Here is a 24,446-nt window from a genome sequence, read left to right as displayed (position 1 = left end):
TGGTTTCTTCCCGATTAATCTCGTTACTTCATTATTCAGCGCTGATACAACTGCTGATAATCGTGTCACCCATTCGGTTGATCTTAATCATTCCAATTTCATTTCGATCCCATACTGAAAGCCAAACAAACGATCCGCTAATGTCCAGTTAAATCTTTCAACGATAGCTTGACTACGGTGGGCCTCTTTTTCACCAGGCCTGATTTCGACATCGTGCTTTGTTAACAGTTGAGTTATTGATCCCATAAACTCCAGCCAGGATCTTCTTGAAATAGCTGAGGCCATTTTAGTGGTCAGCATTTATATATGCGACTTAGTGCATTAGCTACTTCTGTTGAATCTTTCGAGGTTATGGCTCAGCCTCTTAGTATCGACTAGCCACAACCACTACGGTTAAAGCGTATTTATACGTTTTGCGTCTTACCTTATCATGGGGAAGAAACAATAGGTCAGCCTGATGAACTTCATTCGTTGTAAAAATATCAAACTTCTTCCTCGGTATATAACGCGGTGCCGGTAAGTATATTTGCCACATCGCTTGTTTCTTTAACCAATCCTTGGCCACATCTTTAGATACCTTAGCCGCAGTGGCTCATTTTGTTATTGCTACTATACCTATCCAATATCCTTGTGGGCTATAGTAAATTTTATTCATTATTAATTAATATTGATGATTCTTTTAATACGACTCATACGCATCATCATACTGCATAAAAAATTCCCCCTGTAGTGGTGGTATAGGTATATAAATCTGGCTCCAGTGGAAGTGGTCCAGAACCATCATTACCTATACTACTACTGGGCAGATTTTCATGGAATCTACTGGACCTGGGCTGTCATAGTCTGGGGAAGCATGCCCTGCTGGGCAATACTGAGGCTATCAGTAAGATTACCTTGTGGATGACCTTGTCTAGGAGAGACCATGGTGGGAATGCGTAGCCGAATAGATTTGTCCAATCCATCGAAAGAGCGTCTATCTGGTGAGCTCTTGGGTCGGGAACTGGACTGACATAAACTGGGAGTTGTTTGTTCTTGCAAGTGGCAAATAGATCTATGTGTGGAATGTCCCATATCTTGGTTATCCAGCTGAAGATCTGTGGATTTAATGTCCATTCTGTTGCCACTATTCTCCCCCGACTTGAGAGGCTGTCGGCAAGTATGTTCAGTTTCCTGGGTTTATGTCTCGCTTCCATCTGGCAGTTGAAGGAGTCTGCCAAGGCAAACAATCATGTAGTTTCCGTCATCAGGGAGTTTGATCTGGTTCCTCCCTGCTTCTGAATATATGCCACTACTGTTGTGTTGACCGTAACTATAAGAATTGATGATATATGAAGTTGTGTTCTCCATTCGAGGATGGAGTAACATATGGCCTTCATTTCCCTACAGTTGATATGAAGGTTCTTCTACTGTGTTCCTCGATCCCTGAAGTGTGAGATCGTCCCGAATCTGACGTCAGATAAGTCAGCGGGATGACATGTTCTTTGTGATTCCACCACTGGAGGTCTAGTAGCAAAGTTGAAGGTAACTGAGACTGGAACTCTAGGCCATTCGATCGTATAGAGTAAGTCATAAGCTGGACCAAGAATATCATGTTATGCTGTAGCTGATTTTTCCCTTGGTCTGCCGCTAAGAAGTCATCCAGATAATCCTGGACTCGAACTAGCTGGAGATTGGTGAACTTGATGACTAGCGCTGTATTTCTGGTGAATAGCCAAGTGCTATTGCTATCCCGAATGGTAGGACTTGGAATTCGTAGCGTTGGCCATTGATCCAAAGCATAGATATCTGGACTCTGCATGGGTGACTGCATGGCGACCTCACGAACCCAACACCAGCTATACTCACATGTGTGTTGTTCCCAGAAGCACTACAGTGATCCCTCGATATACCGCTGTCGTCGGGGTCCAAGAAACTGACCCCGCGGTGTAGGAAAGAGCGGTGTACAGATATTCCTTGCTGAGGTTCACATTACGTAATGATGGTAGTGAATGGAACAGTGGCGCAATTATTTCACAGTGGCATGGGACATGTAGATCTATGTAACACTGATCGTGGACGATGATTCAAACTGCATGCGTAAAAAAATAAAAATACTTTGTGTAAATTAATCAAAGTAGTCTGTATTATTTTACGACTGGATGTTATACATGTAGAATCTAAATAAATGTTGTTATATTTTAAGTTTTTCGGGAGAAAATTGGTCCGATCGCCGACCTACTCACATTATCGATCGATGACAGTACATTACAAAGCCAAACCAGCCTTGTAACGAAACTAATGTGCAACCAAGGCTGTGATTGGTTAATAAATAATGACGTGTCAAAGTTATGAAAAACCCGGACACGGCCGGCTCTCTGTATGCACTTTATGTACATTGTACATTGACAAGACGTGCGTAACTACACGGTCATTTGAGCGATTTATAAAAATCAAACACAAACACAAACGTAGATTTGAGTGGATAAGAGATATATTTAGTTCTGTTAATAATGATAATTATGCAAAGGGAAAGGGCCAGGGCCATGAATATCTTGGGACAGTTTGACTAATGTACTAAGATTTATTTTATACCCTTCGTAATTACGCTATTTAAACAATGAAGTTCCAATGTTTTTTATAGGTCTCTCACGGTTACTCAAGTCCGGATTAAATACCGAAAGCCATTGTTTCGATTGTTGTTATTGCATTACACGCGGCAGGTTTGAAGTTCGAAGAAATCTCACATGTTGTCTTACCAATCACAACAAGCTGAGATGAGTATTAAATGAAACAATGCGGCTTATGTTTGTTGTTGCTGTGATTTGATTTTATGTGAGTTTAATGCCAGATCTGTGTACGATATGTTTTTTCACAACCGGAGCAAAAGGCAGAATGGTTTCGATCACATTCAGCCGGATACAATGAACGTAATTGTTTTACAAATACACACACGTGTACATTGACTTGGAATTAAATTTCATCAGTTTATTTGTAACTTTATTTGCTTTAACGCGCTTTAACGCGCGTTAACGCGCTTTAACGCGCTTTTAGGGGAAAATTCTTTATGCATTTTTGGGAGCCATGGTTTACCCCGCGTTGCATCCGGAGTAGCGGTACATCGAGGAGCGGTTAAGTCGAGGGACCAATGTATTACTTTAAATATATATTTATTTATATGTCTGTTATTATAGCAATCTTATTAGAATAAACTTAGGTTAATGTGACCTACTACCAGGTGCTAGATTGTCACTACAACTACAGTAGGTGTTGACTCTAGCACACACAGGAAGAAAGTGATATGGCTGCCATTGTGATGTCAAGGCGTGAGTAGTTACAAGACTACATTTACTTGGCAGCAACTAATTGTGTGTAATTGACAGTGAAGAGGATGTCTGTTGAAAATCTGAAATTTTTATTTAGTGTGATTGAAGCCAAAATATAGGATTTATGGCAGATATGTCCTAGAGGTAGAAGTTTCATGAGAATTTATACAATAACAGAGGGGACAAAGGAAATGTTCTACTTCAATAATTTCAGTTATCCAGTTTCAAATGATGATAAATATAGAGGGACCTGGTTGGGACCTAAAGAGGTATTAACTTATCTGTTTATTCTGTTTATTCTTGTATATTATTGATGTAATTATATGAACTCCATTAGAACATCAACAACATAGAGTCCATTCATGACAACATCTGGTCTATTGCATAAGCAACATTTCGATGTAGATTCTTACAATGCTCTCAAGCTGGAATGCCAATCAAAGATGGGTTCTTTTGTTTTAACAATAGGGTGTATCAATTGATACACCTCTCATTTGTGTATCATGCACCTAACTTTTCTAATTTATATGCGGGTTTTTTATCAGAAACGATCTCGACTGAATGAGTATGAATTACAATGAAAGTAAAGAGTACAGGCTGACTGAGCCAACTTGGATACAAACTCTGAAATTTCATGCTTGTCGAGCCACAAAGAAGCATTTGAAAACTATATATTTCATAAGTTTTGTTTATGTACATTTCAGTTACTTTTGTCATCTGTGTCAGTCATCAGACTCAGAAGTAATCTATAGCTAGTTAACGGTATATGCTCGTATATGATAGCAGCCTCGTGAATACACAGGTTTAGACCATATAAGTCAGTGATGATGAGCAATGGCCCATGCCTTGGGAATAAGATGATACACAATCAAGCATATCACCAAGTCTGACCAGCTGATCCATTTGGTTGCCTCCAACGACCAGCAAAGGTTGTTATTCTAACCCAGAATCCCCAGTGGGTCACATTAATAGAAAAGGTAAATAAATATTTACTTGGCTAACGCCTCTTCGATCCCATGTTTAATGCACCTAAAAATGCATGGCTATTGCTCTTACTTTTTAATGTTAAGCAGGTGATGGTCAAAAATCAAATTGTACAAAGAAAATTATGTACATACATCAGCCAATCTTTGTCTCAGTTGACCTGGTTGTTTTTTCGCAAAGAGTCTGATAACTTCAGGTGTCTTGAATGCTTTACTTATTGCAGCTTGAATAGCCTGAAACAGAAGGAACAAAATAGCATCATATTACTTCTATGTGTTTGTTGCCTAATTTGTTTGTTGGAAATTCCATTTAGCACACAACAAAATATATAGAGAGTCTCTATTAGAGACCCACATACTGGTATTTGCTACCACAGACTTCACCCATGTCAAGTTAAACGAGAAGACAAAGTTATCCATATGCTGTGCCTTTTCAAATTCACTTACCAATATTCCAACTATATTACGGTAGTCTGAAAATACTGGGCATTGACAAAACAATCCAATAAATGATAGTGTGGTCGACTTGGGATATGGGGGTAAATATATATATTTAGAAATGAAGCAGGTGGGTTAGTTTAAGGTGATTTGTGCACCTGACGTAGAACCTATCTTTGTCGTCATTATTTTCGTAGTTTATGGGCATTGTGGCTGGTAAGACGTGATGATGTCATGCTCGTTGCATGCTCGGCTAGGCGGCAGCCATGTTTGACAGAGCTCAGATGTAGAGAGCATGGTCAATAGCTGTGTCCGTTTTCCTAGTCATTTGGTCCGCATGTCGGCTGTGTAAGCCTACCCTGTGTAGGAAACCGTCAGTTGTCCTTTCACCGGCATATGGTAAAGTATATGGTTGGCTCTCATGTCTTGAGTCAAGACCTTTTCATTTTTCATCCATTAATAGTTTTCATGTTTGGGATAATGTTGTTTAGTTTGCGTTAGATAGAGTGTGGGAGAATTAGCATAGGAATAAAATAGTTTTATTTTAGGATATCCCATTAAGGGAGTTAGAAGGGTTGTTGTAATATACTCTGCAAAAAGAGAAATGCAAACGTAGCAAAATCGTAAATATCTGACAGAGTGTTGCCGACATCCATACAAAATGAATACTAAAAATAAATTGGTCTTTTCTGGGATTGGGATTGATTTGTGTGGAAAGAATGAGGTATTGCAGAAATTTGCTAAAGAGACTGAAAATCGGAAAAACACATCAACGTGAGAGCCTGGCACTGACACACACACCAACATGACATGCACGTGCAACATCACTTATTGGGCTACAAAAGCGGTAGGTTTTCATCACGATCTTACAGCAAATGAATACTGAAAACATGCCATGACTGACGGAAGCCCAGTGCTACAATGCCATCGGCCAACAGCAAACAGGAGAATCATCTTCAGCTGTAGCCAGGTTTTTCCATGTAGCACAAAGCACAATTACACGACTGTGGAACAGTTATCAGAGACACCGGAAAACACATGACCTTCCCAGATCTGGTCGACAACATGTCACTACCAGAGCACAGGACAGATTCAGACGGCTACGTCACCTACATGAAAAAAACACCACAGCCAATTCTACAACTATGGCAAGTGCAATTCAGGGGAATTTAACGGTGCAACATTACACCAATGAGATTCTTCGGCCACATGTCCTTCCCATTATGCAACAAGCGAACATATTTTTCCAACAGAAAAACCCCCGACTTCACACGGCAAGACTGACAACAGCCTTTTACAGGAATCACAACATCCATGTCATGGCCCTCCAGGTCTACAGACCTAACCCAATCGAACATTGATGGAATGCACTGGATAGCGACTGCAAGCATGTCAGCAACAACCAAAGAACCACAAACAGGCAGAGTGGGTGAACATTCCCCAGGCCACAATTCAGGATTTGATTGCTTCCATGGGGCGATGATGCCGGTCAGTTTTGGATGGTGGCAAGATATTGAAAACAGATGACCTTCACCTTGAAAATCTACTCAGGAGCCTCATACTCATAGAACATATAGACAAAAGAATACTGCACAGTGAGAAGAGAACACAACGCAAAGCACTGCAGTAAAATATCAGAAGTCTTGCCACCAATTTATGATTCTTCTGTCACTGGGTGCCTATTAGAGATGTTAGAGGGCACCTATCACAATCATATGAGCAATGATCCATGCTGTCAGGGAATAATGCCACACAATCAACCAAGTAACGGTTTCCCAAGTATCCATGCAGTCAGCTCTTACAAAAGGATTGTATGAGGTATGATATTTGAACCCTGCACTCATCTGCACTTAAGTCCAACTTGCCTGCCTTGGAAATGCAAAAAGAGTGAAACAAACTCCTGATTGGCAAAGGCACCAGTTCAGCAAATAGATTAAGTGTATAAAACACATAACAAAAAAATAGTGAACAGTTTATTAATTATGCTCTGAAAATGTGACAGATAGACGGGTGGACCCCCATTTCGATATACCCCGCAAAACTTTGTTTGGGCTGGGGATATATATCGTCTGAAAAGCACTGCCACTGCTTGTGCAGCAAGAGATTCCTGATCTGCTTCCAAAGCAACATGTCCCTTTGTCTTGAACAGAAGTTGTATTATAGGCATGAAATTAGAATAATTATCAACTCATTAAGATATGAATGGGAACACATAATCAAACAATTAGAGGGAAATTCAAACAGTAAGACATTGAAATGAGGGAAATTACACGCCAGATACTATGTCAAGTGTTAAAAATATTTGTACCATCTCGAAGAGATTGACAGCTTCAGAGGTGAACGCACTTCGCTATTAGGGCATGAGGTCAAAACCATTAAGTCACGGAACAAATTAAGATGGACTGCTGGATGTCATATCATTGCGATGTTAATAAGATTAATTAGGGAAAACATCCAGGCTGCTAGAAATAGAGTAAAAGTAGTAAAGAGACCAGCCAGAGACAAGCCACAGATAACGTATATGGTGTTAGAAAAATGGTCCCGATTCCTGGGAATCAAGGAGTTCGTTCATCTTACGAAAAGACCTGGTAAGGGTTTGGGCATGAAAGACAGGTAGGTTAGAATGATCCAATGTTAGAGGGGAAGGGATGTTGACCAATGATAGTTAAAAAAATGAATAAGTGTTGTGACGTAGGAGCCGGTTTTTAAGGAGAGTCAGAGCTGGTTGTTGGAGAGACTACGGTAGCAGGTCCAAGGCCCTCGGGTACTGACATTGTACCTCTCGCTCATCCCAGTTCATCAGGACCACAGTACGAGGGAACTACCGTAGTCTGGTGAAGGTACCCGAGTTGCCACCTTCTAATTACCGCCAATAACGTCTTAAAAATACCTTGGACAGTTGTCCTGATGTCTTGCACTGAGATGTGAATGGTCCAAACTGGCGAAGGCCCTGTTTTGCCACAGAGGTTATGAGAGTTATATTATGTGTGAAGGCACATTTCCATAGATTAGGACCCGTGAAGATTGGGTGTAGAATAGGTCTTCAGCAACCCATGCTTGCCATAAAAGGTGAGTATGCTTGTCGTAAGAGGCGACTATACTTGTAGTAAGAGGAAAACTAACGGGATTGGTTGATGCATGTCATCGTATCCCAATTGCATGCATCGATGCTCTTGATGCAAATCACTGGATTGTCTGGTCCAGATTCGGTTTATTTACAGACCGCCGTCATATAGCTGGAATATTGCGGTGTGTGGCGTTAAACAACAAACAAACAAATCCCATAGATAAGTTGATGATTCTCAGCAATCTGGTAGGAATCCATAGGCTCGAAACCACTGCATTCTTGATGAAACTATCAGACAATTCGGAAGACATGTACCGGTAATGAACAATCTAGCTTGAGGAAATAAGAGTCAGCAAGAAGAAAATTAAATTTTCCTTGCGTTCATTGAAATTCCTGCATTCTGATTAGTCATGCGTTATTGCATTCATTTCAGAATGAATGTAAAAAAATTAAGCCATGCCCACCAAAGAAGATAACTTTTATTACTATGGAATGTTGGGGATTCTTATAAAAGTTTGCACATCGGGTTTTCAATTCATTCCTCAATGAACCGAAAAAAATACACAGTCAATCCTTAAATAATTTAATTTTCCTTGTGTTCATTGAAATTCCTGCATTTTGATTAGCTGAACTGGTCATGTGTTATTGCATTCATTTCACTACTTTTATTACTATGTATTGTCGGGTAATCCCAATAATACAGTCGAGGGGATTCCCTTTCTGCTCACGTGTATTGTCATGTACAGGACATTTAGAGAAATTCATGCAAATTCATTGTCCAAACAACCCTTTGAGACCGAAGACTGAGAAGGAATGAAACAGCAAATGCGCCAGTTTTTTACCATTCACCTCGGTTCCACAACTTTCATGTCTTCAGATTTCTTTTTTATGCGGATTCATACAGTTTCCCAATCGGTTTTTCAATTCATACCTCAATGAACCAAAAAATATACACAGTCAATCCTTAAATAAAACAGTAGAGCACGGAGAGGACAAATATCTTGTTAGATGCAAGATAAAGTAAAGGAGCATGAGCTGGCAATGATGTCTTGACTAAGTAACATCCTGGAAAAGTGTTGATAACTATTCATCAATATGAGTTAAAGGGAAACAACACTCCAACTCTCAGTCATCTAGCTAGCGCCATTGTAATTAGCCCGCATAATCACCAGATGCCAATCAGAGCCCACAACCCAACAAACTGGGCTTCATACCAGCAATTGAGGGAGGACCTCGTTCACAGGGTCATCTCCCATTTGTCAGGCAGCTTAAAACAAAAACTTTGATGTTTGAGGGCACATCAGATTTGCGAAACATTCCCTTAAATAGGAATAGATTAGTCATGTTGTCAACACCTGTCTGACAACTGGTACAAAAGAAAACAAAATATATACAAATCAATGTTTAATCTTGATTCATTATTGCTTAATACTTTGTAATATGTTGCTCAGTTAAAGGACTCTTACATTATGTACATGAAGTATAATACATACCATATACAGTATATATAATGACCATCAATCATTATGAATATAGAGTAATATTTGGTTCCATAATCAGTGTCAATGGTCTGTCAGTCATTCAAGCCAGAGTTAAAATGTAACCTGCTGTATCCAGAAATTGCGTTTTGGTCTCACTCCCTGACACAGTTTTTCCTTCAGGGAAATTCTGTGTGAATGGCTTGAATGGCAGTTCAAAGTCTGCCTGGATCTATTGAGGAGTCAAGGGCCGTTGTAGTCATTGTTGAACTTCAGCTTTCAGTCTGTTGGACAGCCTGCTGTAGGTTGTACGTGGCCTGGCGATCATGAAGGATGGCGAAGACAAGTGGGTAGGTAACAGATCCACTTCTATCATGTAGAATGTAGACTTGATCCCACAGTTGAATAATGCAGGTCCAGGTTTGGTATCCATCCTTCTGATCATGTGTCTTATATAATATAGCTACAAATTTCAGTAAAAACAACTTTGATGAAACAACAAAATGTGAAAAACATTCATGTCGGGATTGCGCACTAATTTATAGAAATCCTAATACAAGTGTTGGAACTCCGAAAGAGTAGCATTGTGTGTCTTGTGTAACTTCTGTTTCATAGGTGGAAGAGGTAGACGTTTATCTTGCTTTTGCATGACATCCCCGGCATCTGGGGTGGTGAATCCTCTGTCACATGTGACCGAAGTGTAGGCATAAGGTGGTAAAGCTCTTCGACAAGTTCCACAAAAGTATAGCATTCACTGTAATTGCATTGGGGAGAGTTGTCTATTGATTCCGGTGACCATGATTCCGGTATAATCTGTCTCCGTGTGGCTTGTAGCCTGTGGGTAATGGTAGCCTTTGCATCAGGCTTGGGTCCTGTTGGACGGTCAAAACAGTGGGCCGTGGTCAAATGGGTAGCCGTGGGTGGCTGGCCCATTGAGTCTGTTTTCCGGCCGTACAGTTTCTTCACAAATGGCTGGCTGGACGGCTTATCCGTCGGCTGGTTGCCGTGGACGGCCTGTTCCTGGATACCGTGCGGCTCACATACGGTATTGTTCTCTGGTCTAGTGGTGGCTGGCCAGCAAGCTGGCTTGATGACTGGTCCGTGGGTTGGTAACCGGGATCCACGCCGTGGCCCATGGGTCGTTGGCTGGACATGCGGCTCAGCTGAAAGATCTTGTGTAGGCTGTCCCACAGCCAGGGATGAAGATCTGGTAGTCTTTGCCAGAGCTACCATCATGATCTTAGCCTCCATATCCGGCCACCTTAGCATCAAGCTTGTCTTTCATCATCTCCTGCTCTTCACTCAGAAGTTGTTGGATGAGGCTCAGGTTGAGAGCAGGAGATGATGGGCTTGCTGGAGAGGGAGGCGCTGGGGTAGACACTGATTTCTCAGTAATTATCTCGTCAACTTTCTTCTTCGCTGCCTCTCTCCACTTGGCCTTAGTCGGAGCCTCTGACATCTTGGAGAAGATCTCTATGGATGTGTGGCTGCTTTTCTCACATCTCTTCGTGCAGTTTACATGAGGATCTCCCGTGATCATAAATCGGGAGGGGTGATGGGAGCCTGCATGGCAACCTCACAGCTATAAAAGCGTGCATCTAGTCTCTGTCAGCAACACTATCACTTTTAATATATATTTATTTATGTGTCTGTTATTATAGCAATCTTATAAGAATAATCTTAGGTTAATGTGACCTACTACCTGGTGCTAGATTGTCACTACTACTACAGTAGGTGTTGACTCTAGCACACACAGGAAAAAAGTGATATGGCCGCCATTGTGATGTCAAGGCGTGGATAGTTACGCGACTACTTGGCGACAACTAATTGTGTGTAATTGTGTAATAATGGCAGATATGTAATAGAGGTAGAAGTTTTGTAAGAATTAAACATATTTACAGTCTCACCAAGCTGTTTAAAACTTCAAAGAGATTACCAGCATCTGGGTCATAACATTTTGAGTCAAGGGGTGTGTGGCAGTTACAAAATATTCCACTGTCTAACAGCTGGGTGTCTGATAAATGGGAGGGCTCAGTTGAGAGCAATAGGGAATCCATTCGAATTATTACATTTGATTGGATGGTGCTTACTAAATTGGATAATTGGCCCGCGTGTGTAAATGTGTATGTACAATTATGTACTTTAGTATACAGTAAATATGTGTACGTATTATTTTTGCAACAATGAAGTTCAGTTCATATACTCAAAACAGCAATGACCCTTATTTTTCAGGCTGGATATAATACTGGATATAATACAACAATTGTTACTCCCTTCTTGTCATTCATGTTTCATGGCATAAAACCTACACCTATGTATTTGTCATCATTCACTTGATGCTCAGTTAATGACTTTATCCAATGTATAATAATTAGTGCTAGATCATATTACATAACCTTACAAAGACTATGCAAAATAACTCAATTACGTTCAACCCTGCCTCTGAGGGTGTCAAGAATATATAGCAAGCTGAGGTTTGCATTTGGCATTTCTGGCTTCTGGGTATTTATTTAATCTAAGATTGGTTTATTCATCCAGGTCGGATGTGGTGAATTTATTACATGTTATGTAACATGCATGTGGCAGCACAGAAAGAGAGAGAGGAATTGTCAGTTGAGTTTAAAAAAACAGCAGTCAGAGGACTTTTGTCAGTTATAATTCTGATATTTGAATGTTGTTTTCATTCATTTGCTGTAGCAAGGATGCGGAAGGTTTCTATAGTATCTGATCAAATTGTTCAAGGAATAAAACATATCTGGCAATAGCAATCTGTTGTTCCATAGTACCTACGCTTACGGTTATTATTACGGTATTTCAAGTATATATAGTAAAGCTGCAACAAAAATAACTTGATATTGGAATATATTATATCTGATAAAATAATAGTTTCAGATACAAGTCATCTGATCATTGCATTAAAAGTCTTTGAAGTCATATTTTGGGGTATTATTTAACCAAAGATTTTATCTGTACATGGGGAGAAAATGTGCATACAGCTGATTGCTATTTCTGGCTTAGATTACTAGAAAGTAGAAAGTACATGTTGACCAATAGCTTCACCCTTTCAAGTCGTGTATGCATTTATCAACAACAAAAACACATGTCAGTTTGGCTGCAGATCTTTATTGTATATCCTTTGTTATGACAATACTCAATCTTCGATCCTCCGATAGATGTTGCTTTGTGCAGCTGGAATAGCACCGAACACAAGTCAACCAATCAACTTCATAGTCCATAATAAGCAAATTTTGAATCCGCGAAGAAATATCCGTTCCATATTTCAATACTTTCAAAGTAAGAGTTGTTTCCCTTTAAGATCAAGTATTCCAAATCTCAGAGTTTACCTGACAACAACATTTAGACTGAAGAGCACCATTGAGCAGAAGGAACAAGAGGAAGTAAGACATCCGGTCATAGATATAGGTTATTTCAATACCATGCATCATCATGATTTCACAACTTAGTTCTGTATGAACCTTCTCTTTGCATTTCAATTTGCAGATCACTTTGTATAAACAGAAATTGGGGCTTGTCAGTGTTCATTCTATCTTAAAACCTTTCCTCAGGATAATTGTTAAATCAGAGAATGCCCTAACAAGAAAAGAGAGCAAGTTCCGGTTGGAAAAGGCCTTGAATCACCCTTGTGCTGCTCTTATATAAGTACAGCTAGCCTTCTTGAAACACACCCATCCTGAAAATTCTCGTACGACCAGAAATGTCATGTTTGTCAACGACCAAGGGCAGAAACTCATACTTCAAGTTACAGTCTTTCAGTCATTTCCTGACACTGACAATCACTACAAATTCATTTACAACAATCTCCACTGACACATAAAAATCAATCAGGACTGTGTGAACTTTATGAACAGTTTAACAACGTTGTCAGAAGTTGACAAGAAGGCTCCATCGAAAACACTCAGTGATCATTTTAACATACAGCAACTTTATCTATTTGAGAGTCAAGTTTAGTTATGCTAATCAGACAAAACAGGAAAGCGTAAATCAGTATGTCCAAGATTATGCACAGCAAGCAGATGCTTATTAACTAGTGACACAATGACAACCAGTGGCCAATCATACCTTTACGTGTAATGTTATAAGCAAATATTGTTACATTTTTTTTCAATTTAAAAATAATTTTGTCACTAAGTCTAGAGCCAATCATATGATTGTATTTATTCTTATTTCAAAATATTCATGAAACATACGTAGATATTTCCCAAATCATGACAGAATCAAGGCAGAAAAAAATTATATGCCATCATCTTTGTAATCATTTTCCTTCAAATAATTGGGACCTTTTGTAAACCTGAGCAAGGTGCAATGGAGGGACTATGCACATTTGGAGATAACTGTAGACAGGGGGTGGTGTTTAAGACATTCGCACCTCCACTGTTGAAGATTTTTATCTTAGCTATGATAGCGATATTAAATCCATGCTGTCTTACAATTGCGCTAAGACAGGTATGTACAAGTGGAATGGTATGGTTGATCACCTATGATCGATTGTAACTAAGATTTCTCTGTGCGAGTCGGTCCAGGGACACAAGCTTATTTGTCTTTAAGACATTTGAACTGAAAATGTCTGAATAATGGTCATAACAAGGTTTTTCAACATGGCTGTAATGAAGGACAAATCTGAACCTTTTGAAAAAATATCAGAGTGTCATTATTGGTTGAAACAAGTTAATGAAGCTTTCATTGCTCCCCAGAGTTTTGCGATGTTTACAGATGTCAGACAAGCAAACCATCCCACATTCTCATTTGACTTTTGTCAGATGAACTAAAATATAAATATAAATACTTAGAATACTACCACTTAGTTAGTAAACATGGTAAATATTGTGTTGAATGTAACTTGGATCCCAGTGGGATCCCACTTAGAAGAAACCCAAGGCACACTACAAATTAGACAACTTACTACAGGCAAACACTTGCACTTCTTCACAATCCTACAAATATAAGGTTATCATATAATTACAGACATGGTTGAAACATTTCACAAGAACCTTTTTCCCCGGCTACTCACCAGTTGCATCCCATTCAGTTCATCAACAAGACTTAGATCACCTCCAACCATTTTGTCCAATGATTCCTTAAATTCTTTTAACTGTTCTAATGTTTCATTCTTGGTTTCTTCATATTCTTCTGGTTCTAGGTCCTCTCTGGGAACAAAAGTCAACAGTGACACATAATTACAGCAAACACCTGTTTGTTTACATGTAGGACATTTAAGAATTGACCTTCACTTTGTGTGAGTTCATTGGAGTATGAACCTTCATAGAGTGCGGGTGAAACTGTATAAACGTCGGAGCTTGCGACGACGTTCATACAGTTTCACCCGCACTCTATGAAGGTTCATACTCCAATGAACTCACACAAAGTGACAGTCAATTCTTATAATTTTTTCATCACAATTTCTTACCTCAAATGATGTAAACACAATTTTATTTAGTACGTGTGACTTCATGTTTATACTGACAGCCATAAAACAACCAGCTATATTGCGGAATAAAATAGTTCCTCAAAAAGAGAGGTGACATGAGCGTATGGATGCATAACTTGCTCTTCAGAAACATCTTACACAACACATGTGTTAAGATAATATTATCATTAGATGAGAAAGGTCTGTAAAGAACTACCTCAGTAAGTCAGTCACAATGACAGCGCGTCGTAATACATTTACATCAAGTACAAGACGTCAAAATGGCTGACACGATAAACGTGACGGGAGAGATTACCGAAGTTGTTAATGAACCTGTGGCGGAAACATGTGCTTGTCATCATTGATCAACTGGCCGATCATTGAAAGGCGATTAAGATGCGTCAAACAGACACCAAGGTAAATTCATAGATTGCTGGAGACGGTCAATGTCAGCCTAGACACGGATCGAGTCGATACTACGATAGTTTGGATGTGTATTTCTTTTTTTACTGGGCCATAGCGAGGATATTAGTGAACAATCATGCAGTCAAGCTCTCTGACTTTTCTCAATGCATACTGAAACGCTGAGACCAAGAATAAAGGTTCTAAATGATCAGAAAGAACGCTTATGTATGTTTTCGTGCTAGGGAATTCCCAGGGGTTCCCCAGGAATGTGGAAGTAGTCCGCCAGTGTTTACTTCATTTCAACAACACGGTCTCGTGAAAAACGTATGAACGTCAAATTGTATCGTTCATACACTTATGAACGTCAATTTCGTGGTCATGTGACCGACCTCTCGTCCAATGGAAAAGCCGTTTATCGTGTAAACTTCGAATTAAAAGATCATTTACCGGTAAGCCAGGATAAGTTGAAATGTAACCTGACAATTAACCACGTATGACAATGTGAGAGGTCTGCCAGGTGGCGGGGACCATTTTGAAGAAGCGAGTGGTCAGGGACAAGTGGTATGGTCACATGTCAGGTCACAACTCAACTTATTCTGGTTTACTAGTAGGTCAGTCACAATCATCATGGATTTCTATTGATGGTATACTATTAGTTATGGTGTCTTTAGTTGTCGTATATGGTGTCATATTAGGTAAGCTAAAAGATATTGGGCGAGTCATGAGCCGGGTCCAATAAACTTCTGCCAACCTACTATGACACCATATATGTCAACTAAAGACACCATAACGAATTTATTATGCCGAAAAGTTTACAATATTTGTATAACCGACACGACCAGTACATGTGTTCGATACAACGCTTTAATACAAACACAATCATTAATAATGGCATGCACTAAATGTGAACGTTTAAACAAGAAATATAGCTGAAATGGATAGAATTATCATAAAAATGCCCACATGTTATCAGAAATCGGTGGGCCACTGTAACTTGAGAGCAGACTGCTTTTTCCTAGCGATGGGCTGCTATCTATTCTATTGCTATGTGACGTCATTGTCTGTAAATAATGGTGCCTGGACCAGCCACTCCAGTGATTGATATCATGAACATCCATTCACACAATTGGGATACGATGACATGCATCAACCGAGACAGCGAGCCTGATCACCCAATCCTGTTAGTCGCCTCTTACGACAAGCTGAGTCACCACTTACGACAAACATGGGTCGCTGAAGACCTATTCTCCTGGAATCTTCATGGATTAATCAAGGAATGACGCAACACATCCTCTTATCGTCATTAAGACGATAGATCAATACATACACTTTTTGTTCAGGGCACAATCGAATTAAGATAAAACTGACAAGATCATCTGTTTGTGTTTACTTGAAATAAATTGTAGTAAGAATGTCTGAACAAAGCTTATGTAGTTTGTAGTTCAAGATATCATGTGGTTGGATACAAGATCATATATACATTTAGTTCCAAATTGCATGATGTACATACATAATTAAGTTGTGATTTTCTTCAACATAAGTGAACTTCCACAACTACATCAAAACTGGGTGAGTGCAACACAAAGGTCATGTAAACTACTTCTGCACTTCAATGAAGTGTACAAAAACTTCAAAATTAAACCTTCACGGCTAAGAGTTTAAATGAAATAACATAAACTTTGAGCATGGAAGCTGTCAAGGATTCCATCCAGTTACCGTTAAAAATTATCTTGTTTAAAATAAAAAGATACAGTTAAATAGATAATTTCAAATCAGGAAAATAGTGCACCATAAGTGTAATAATGCATCAAATCCACTTTGATGAAATATAGAAAAATAATACTTAAAATCATCATAAGTGATAATCTCTAATGATATTTTTCATCTCTACTGTATTTGGGAGTTCATGAAGTAGACACAACTTTTTTAAGGTAATAATTAATATCATACTTTTTAAGTTGTAAGTACATAATAATATACAAAAATAAGCAAATATTATTTTTGTTTTTTATTTATTTAATGGAAACTGGATAGAAAGATATACTTTATTTCCTTTATATATATGAAGATCAGTTTACAAGATGAACAACAAGAAATACAAAATAATCAGTCAGTCATAAGGCTTGGATGAACAAATACAGATCTATATGTACTTGATACTGATAGGATGACTAGTTGAGGTCTGGACATTATATAGAAATCCCCCTACATTTGTGTACAAATTCAGATAGTTTTAAAATGACTTGAATCAACACCTGGAAGTCCAAGTGATTGAGTTCATTATGTTCCCCACTTAATATACAGTTCATGATCCTTTTATCACTCTGGTCACAGAACATAACAAAAACCTACGCTGATAGAATCGAATTGTCAATGAACATAGACTATTTTCCTCAATATATTAGTATTAATTCTGGATGAATAAGAGAGCAGTCAAACAGTTCAGGTATTGTAGTTACATATGGTTTTCATTAAGATGACAGAGTCTGTGTTACTGTCTTACTCCAATGGTATTTGTCAATGAATTCTCTACATGCTAGATAGGACTTCATCACATTGGACTGGGGCCTGAGGATTCAACCCCCCAAAAGTCCAAGAATCTGTACTTTACCAAGAAAGTGTTATCCCAAATATAACATTTGTTACTTCTTAATCCTGCAAACTATTTACCAAGTTCCAAAGGCATATTTTTTTATATGAATTTTGTTTCCTGTCTACAGAATCGTCTGGCAAACAACAGTTTACATTTATCAATTGTGGGTTTCAAGAATTGAGGACATCAAATCATTCTTCAACTTCATCATTTATTCTAATTCTTAGTTTCATATTCTAACAGATTCTTGTTCTAGTTGAAGGGTGCCGTTGCCACGAAATACTAAGGTAGCTCTGTCGGCTTGATTGACTGCAAGATAATGCAGAAATGTCTATGAATACCGGTATACTAATATTTAGACGCAGATATGAAAATAAACGGTCACTTTCATAATGTCTTACTTCTCGGTTACTGAAGTTTTGTATTTAATTGCATAATTACCGTTTTATAACCTCTACCATCCCCCGCTCACAGCACAGTCTCTTGCACATAGCGATACCAACAACAACAACAAAGTTACTTCCCTTTACAACTTAAATCAAGACAGCTTAAATATAAAATTAACCAAAACAATTAATCAGAATCCAGCATCAATGTATGTCCGCATTGACCATAGTCTAAGTGTGCCTTTAGTAGTTGCACTCGGTGATCTCTTGGGTAAACTGTGAATAGTATAGATGATGGGGGTATGCTCTCCCCCAACCATGCACCTGGTCTAGCTCCTGAAAATGCATCCATTGAGTTCATAAGTTTTATCACTTATGTTGTGTTGATCATTTGATCATCATGTATGGTGTCAATCATTTTACAAGAAGACCAGGCTGAAGCTTCTTTTTCTTTTTCACAAATTTTCACAATTTCTTAAATTTGCAATGTCAAAATTATCTAAACACATAAAATGTCGTAATCATCAATTTATGTGCATATTATGTGAGATAATAAATATTTTGAGAACAATCAGAATATTCAACAAGCCTGATTTAATTCAATAACAATTTCACATATACTATCACCCTTAACAAGGCAGTGAGAGAGGAGCAAGTTATTTCAATATATGTACACATTCAATCAATCATGATTATGTTATGATCATATAGCATGATGCATTTGGTCCGGCTCTGGCCGTTGGAGATTACAGCCACAATTTTGCAGAATTATCGAACAAAAGTTATCATTGTTTATAAGAATACTACCTCAATTACATATCTCCCATAAATCCTGCATTTTGGCTTCAATCAAACTTACTAACATTTTTAGATTTTCAACAGACGTCCTCTTCACTGTCAATCACACAATTAGTTGTCGCCAAGTAGTGTCGTAGCTACCCATGCCATGACATCATAATGGCAGCAATATCACTTTTTTCCCTCATCTACTACAAGAGGTAGATGAATTAGGGAGGTGGGAGGGAGTAATTCGTATGTAATAAATAGAGGTAGTATTCTTAGAATTATTAACAATGATAACTATTGTTCGATATTTCTTACAAAACTTCTACCTCTATTACATATCTGCCAGCTATACCAGGGGTACCCCGTAGGGATCTGCCTCTAGTAACTCCCTGTGTAATTGATAGCAATCCTCTTCTGGAAACCAATTTGTACTGATTCTAATCCTACTTAGACAAATTCCTCTGAAATTCCCCTTGGGGACTAGAAAATCTGAAAACTATGTCAAGAATCAGTCAAATATGTGATATTTTCCCTTGACTTACCGTTATACTTGCTGATCTTTATCATGATAAACCTGGATTTGTGGCATTCCAGTTAATGGTGATAGTTGACATTTCAGGTGCTTCTAATCCATCCTACACCTGATAAGCAGACTTACCCTCTGATGCTGCTGGTGTTGGATCCTCGCCCCGCCCCGGGAAGATACGAGGAGTCTTAATAACTTCTAGTAGAAAGGATTTCATTAATCTGTTGAGAATTTTATGGTTTCCGATAGAAAATCCATCATGTTGAAGTTCCGTGTCTGAATTTATTGTCTTGACATACATGAAGAAGAAAGTCTGCTACTGTTGGGATTGATACAGCAACATAAAAAATCCCTAGTTGTCTTCTCCAGTGGACAAACTTGTCCCATCTGTTGTCATATAAAAGGGAGGATGAAGGTCGCCATGATCTTGCCACAGGCTCCGAGGCAAGCTCAGAGTCAGGCCAGGCGTTTTATATTTTTCGGATTACGGACCCGCCGACTCTAATTTTTTAGAAAAATTACCCCTGCTGATAGCCACGTAGTCAGTTATTTTATTTGTTATCATCACCTTTTAATAAAAAAGATATGAATTTACCGTTGTAAACTAGTAAAGAGATACATAAACAATCTTTGTTGATCTCGAACCCGAACATGAATAGCCTCCCTTGATAATTGTCCATGTTGTAAGTGGTAGAATGATTTTTGTTACAAGGGGCATTATCGTCACAAATGGCAGTCTTTTGAGCACAGAATATGTTCATAAAGTATGCCAGAGGCATTCTGCATTAAAAAAAAATGCATCTGGATTTTTTTCTTTTTTCTCTCCTCCTCCAACCCTGGACTTTGGGCTGAAAAATCCGTAATCCTAAAAATAAATAAAGCCTGGCCTAATCGGATGTTTGCATCTTCTTTGTGATACCTTCCTGGCGGAAGGCTGGGCAGATTTTCGTGGAATATGCTGGACTGGGGCTGTCGTAGCAGATCTCGATGAAGTGGTAATAGACCGATCCAGTCCCTATCAATAAGCCCCACCCACAAACTGCCGTCTTCGTTTTAGGCATTAGGGGGGACAACCACTGGCTGTTCGCTATGGCGTCACAGCCAGCGAAATTTGATTGCGCGGGCGATGAATTTGTCTCAGAATACTTTGGCACCAGTCGTGAGTCAAAAATATCTGAACAGGAGGGTTATATATAATCTGTTTGGGGGTTATATTTTAGTTGTCAAATTGTATATTGGGAGTGAAAATGAATCATATGTAATGGTATCTGTCAATGGGGAAGTCAGCATGGCTGAAAGTTAGAAGTGTGCACAACTTCAAAGCACTCATGTCAGGCAGAGTATATTAAATTGTCAATATATAGCATGTCAATAATTTATTATTCATCCAAGGGAGGGTAACTTAATTTTGTTTTTACTTTCCATCGTAATTGTATGGAAAGTATTGGATACCGTAAACACAAATCATGTGGATATCTATAAATCGATTGTCAAAGCGCAGTGGTGACCAGTTTAACTCTTTCAACACTTCTGACCCACACACCGGCCAATAAGCCATGAGTCACCAGGCACCGCAGTGTTATTGAAAATAAAATTCTCGGACACACTTCGACAACGGGTCCTCATCGAACATGTCAAAGAGCAAAATAAAGACGTTTCAAGCAAATGTTTAAATATAGTATACAAAGTAATAAAATCAACAAAAATATATCTAAAAGTTGCCAAACTGACATCTAAGTTATTATTTCCATCTTTTCATATGATTGCCTGTAATGTAAGTCAAATGACATCTCAGCTTTCGTCGCCTCGATTTCTCGGCTCGGACATGATGTCTTTAATGCCAAAATATATGCTTAAGAAATCTTTGTCACAGCTTGTAACCTAGCACTATACATCCATGAAGTTGCATATTTCATATATAGATTGCGATTTCGGCAGCTTTCAGCATGGCAGCATACATGTTATTCATACGAAGCTTCGAAAACGGAGGTATTTCCTCATGTAAGTGAGCGGACAGCCACTATCATCGGAAAATAGGTGATGACAGATATTATTTGTAATTCTTTTTAAAATAACGTTCCAACCACTTAAAACAAATGCAAATAAAAAAGAAATAGGTAGATCTAAGAGGATTTTATTAAATCTTATATTTGCTGAAAATCGTTAAATTTTCGCTTCATTGGTCCTTAATCTGGACATTATGAATGTTTTTGCTTACGGTACATTATTTTGATATTACCGGGTATACAAACTTAATTACGTTGTTAATGAATTACCTAAATAATGTAATACACATAATTTTCATATTTATAAACAATAGGATTAATAAGACCTTTCAAATAGTGTATAGCCAAACATGTAGCAGCAAAGATGTTTTACAAGCAGATAATTTCCTTGATAAAAGTTGGCTTCATCTATCACACAAGAGTCTCTGGGAACTTGGTGTCACAGCAGTAATCTTCTGGTTGGCTGCTGTTGAAAGAATTAAACATCACCCATGCTGCCAAAATAGCAGCGTCTTTCATGCATTTCCACCCATGACATGAATATTGTTATATTGCCATTTGTGCACAAGCTAAGTGCCAGGGATATGATAAAATGTTCTTAAAAATTTGAGTGTTACTTTTGTGGCTCCAGAATATATTTTTTATAGCTACCTAACTTTTTAGGACAAAATTCAAGTAAAAATATCTGCAAGGCTTTTTTATATACCGTATTCAACATAATAAGCGCCCAGGGCGCTCTCAAAATTAGGAATAGGGGGCTCTTATTAGAATATTATTTTGGAGAAAAAATCAGAATTGAAAGATAAATTTCGTCGTTTATGCTGACAGTCTGAAATGTTTATGTACGACAGATATATTTTTCCAGAATTTAATTCCCCATAATTAAGGGTGCATATAACACACGAGTGCGTATTATACGCGAATAAATACCGGTAAGTCTGATCAATTGGAAGGGGTGCTAATTGGGATTGTTCACTAGCCAATACATTAGCAAATGTTGCCGTGGGCGCTTATTAGAGCGGGGCGTTTATTACGTCGAATACGGTATATAAAATTGGCCTACCTCACTTTTGAAATGAGTTTGAAATCCGTAAACCAAGAAATAAAGAAAGTGTCGCCTTAAGAGATCCTTAAGTTTCTGCAAAAAAATGAGTAAGTGAATGCGACAACCGTGTCAATGACACTTTTGGAGGAACATACACACAAGCAATGTAGAATTTGCCAACAAGAAAGGAAATATATTCAATGTTGCGAGATGACTTTACATCACATAGCTGGACACTGTTGTTGAAACTTGTTGAAACATACACAGCAATACCATGTGTAGTGTCTCCTGGATAGACTTGATATCCTGGCAGGTCTCTTTCAATGTAATCATTGATGTGTGTTTCTGTGAAACACAATACATCAAGCACACCAACAAACTTATCCTTCTTCACATCTTCACATTCATTCCGCAATCTTGTTATCTCATCCAATGCTTTTTTGTTTACTACAATTTTGTGTCCAGAAAAACCTACAGGGGTTTCCTTGATTTGATCCTACTGAGCATTGTATATACACTTGACCAGGCTGGGCTTTGAATTTACTTCCTTGTGTAATGGTCAAGTTTATGTGCCAAGTTTGGTGAAGAAATATTGTACGGTTTTCAAGATCTGCTCCAGAAAGGAGCACTAGCGCCATTTTCAGTCTAAGTCAAAGTCGTTGCCAGGGAAACTCGAAAAATATTTTTTTTAAAAATCCCAAAGTATTGTGGTCGACTGGGGATTTTTGAGGGTAAATGGATATAGTAAGGAATTTAGTGGGTGGGTAAGTTTAAGGGGAGTTGAACGGCTGATGTAGTACCTATCTTTGTTGTCCTTGTTGTAGCAGCTTATGTCCACGCGGGCGTAGTGGCTGGGGAGACGTGACGATGCCACGTTCTTTGCATGCTTGGCTAGGCGGAAGCCATGATTGGGAGAGCCGAGATGTAAGGAACGTGTTCATTGATTGTGTCTGTTTTCCTGGTCACATGGTCCGCGTGTTGGCTTTATAAGACTACCCCAGAATCTGGTAAGGTACAGTCGGCTCCCGCGCCCTGAATCAGGACCATTTATTATTTAACATACAGCTTTCGATGGGATGTTAGATTAGGAGGTATGTGCCAAGTTTTGTTATGATATCTCTCATGGTGTTTGTGTTCTGCTCCGGAAACGAAATGTGATGGATGGACGGACTGACGGAAGGCCAGCACCCATTCCTATATCCCTCTTCCACTTCATGGCAGGGAATAATAATGCATAATTTAAGAAAATTATAAGTTGTAAGTTTTTTTCCCAATCTGTTGGTGAATTCTACACTTAGATACAAATCCCTGGTTACACTTGCAGAATATTGGACTTAATGAACTGCCAGTATTTAGGTACATGTATGTGACAACAGTGGAAAACATTTAGAGGATCCAACATGAAATGAGCACCTGTAATTGCCATTGCCAATCGGATCCATATTCCATAGCCTGTGGTGGCAGAATTATCTGAACAGAGGGTCTGCAGTACTTCCCATCAAAGGCATTGATAAAATATACAACACAGATTAAAATTCACATATGATCTTTATTCAAATGAACTGTCATGAATCCAAGAATTATTACTGTTAACAACTGAACATGTAAATTAAAGGGGCATCTAAATATCCATCAAATGATTCCAAGATATTTCAACAAACACGTAGGTCTTTAGTTTCAAAACCTACCTGTCATGTCTTCTTCACATCTTCATAAAATGATACCGTGGAATGTCCACAATGTATCAACACAAATTTTATAGTTCTCAGCTATTCTCTGGACGAGGACGAAACGCGTTTGTCGTGATGAATAACAGCAGTGTAATTGAACCCAAAAACATAATATGTGTCACAGCACCAATCGTTGTCCTGTGGTGTACGGTATATTTGTTTTGTAATTGGCGCCTTCTAAAGCCTGTTAAAGGCGCCAAGTGACAGTAGAACTATAAAAATGGTTGACAAAAGGTCTGATTTTTACTGCGGTGCTTTGCGTTGTGTTCTCATCTC

The 24,446-nt window shown here is 38.6% G+C and overlaps 1 protein-coding gene across 6 annotated transcripts in view; it reads right to left on the bottom strand.

The window, feature by feature from the left end:
- Positions 1-24,446, bottom strand: part of LOC125378613 (protein LZIC-like) — a 202,425-nt gene that overhangs the window by 67,164 nt on the left and 110,815 nt on the right. For all 6 annotated transcript variants that reach the window (XM_048394320.1, XM_048394319.1, XM_048394321.1 and 3 more), the window contains 2 exons: positions 14,298-14,433; positions 4,421-4,519 (listed from right to left, as the gene is read on the bottom strand). In XM_048394320.1, coding sequence (XP_048250277.1) covers positions 4,421-4,519; positions 14,298-14,433 — 235 coding nt within the window. The remainder of the gene's footprint in view (positions 1-4,420; positions 4,520-14,297; positions 14,434-24,446) is intronic.

The sequence above is a fragment of the Haliotis rufescens genome, unplaced genomic scaffold, assembly GCF_023055435.1.
Source record: "Haliotis rufescens isolate VD_foot unplaced genomic scaffold, xgHalRufe1.0.p SCAF_13, whole genome shotgun sequence".
NCBI classification, from domain to species: Eukaryota; Metazoa; Mollusca; class Gastropoda; order Lepetellida; family Haliotidae; genus Haliotis; species Haliotis rufescens.
This window is presented reverse-complemented; position numbering and strand designations above follow the sequence as displayed.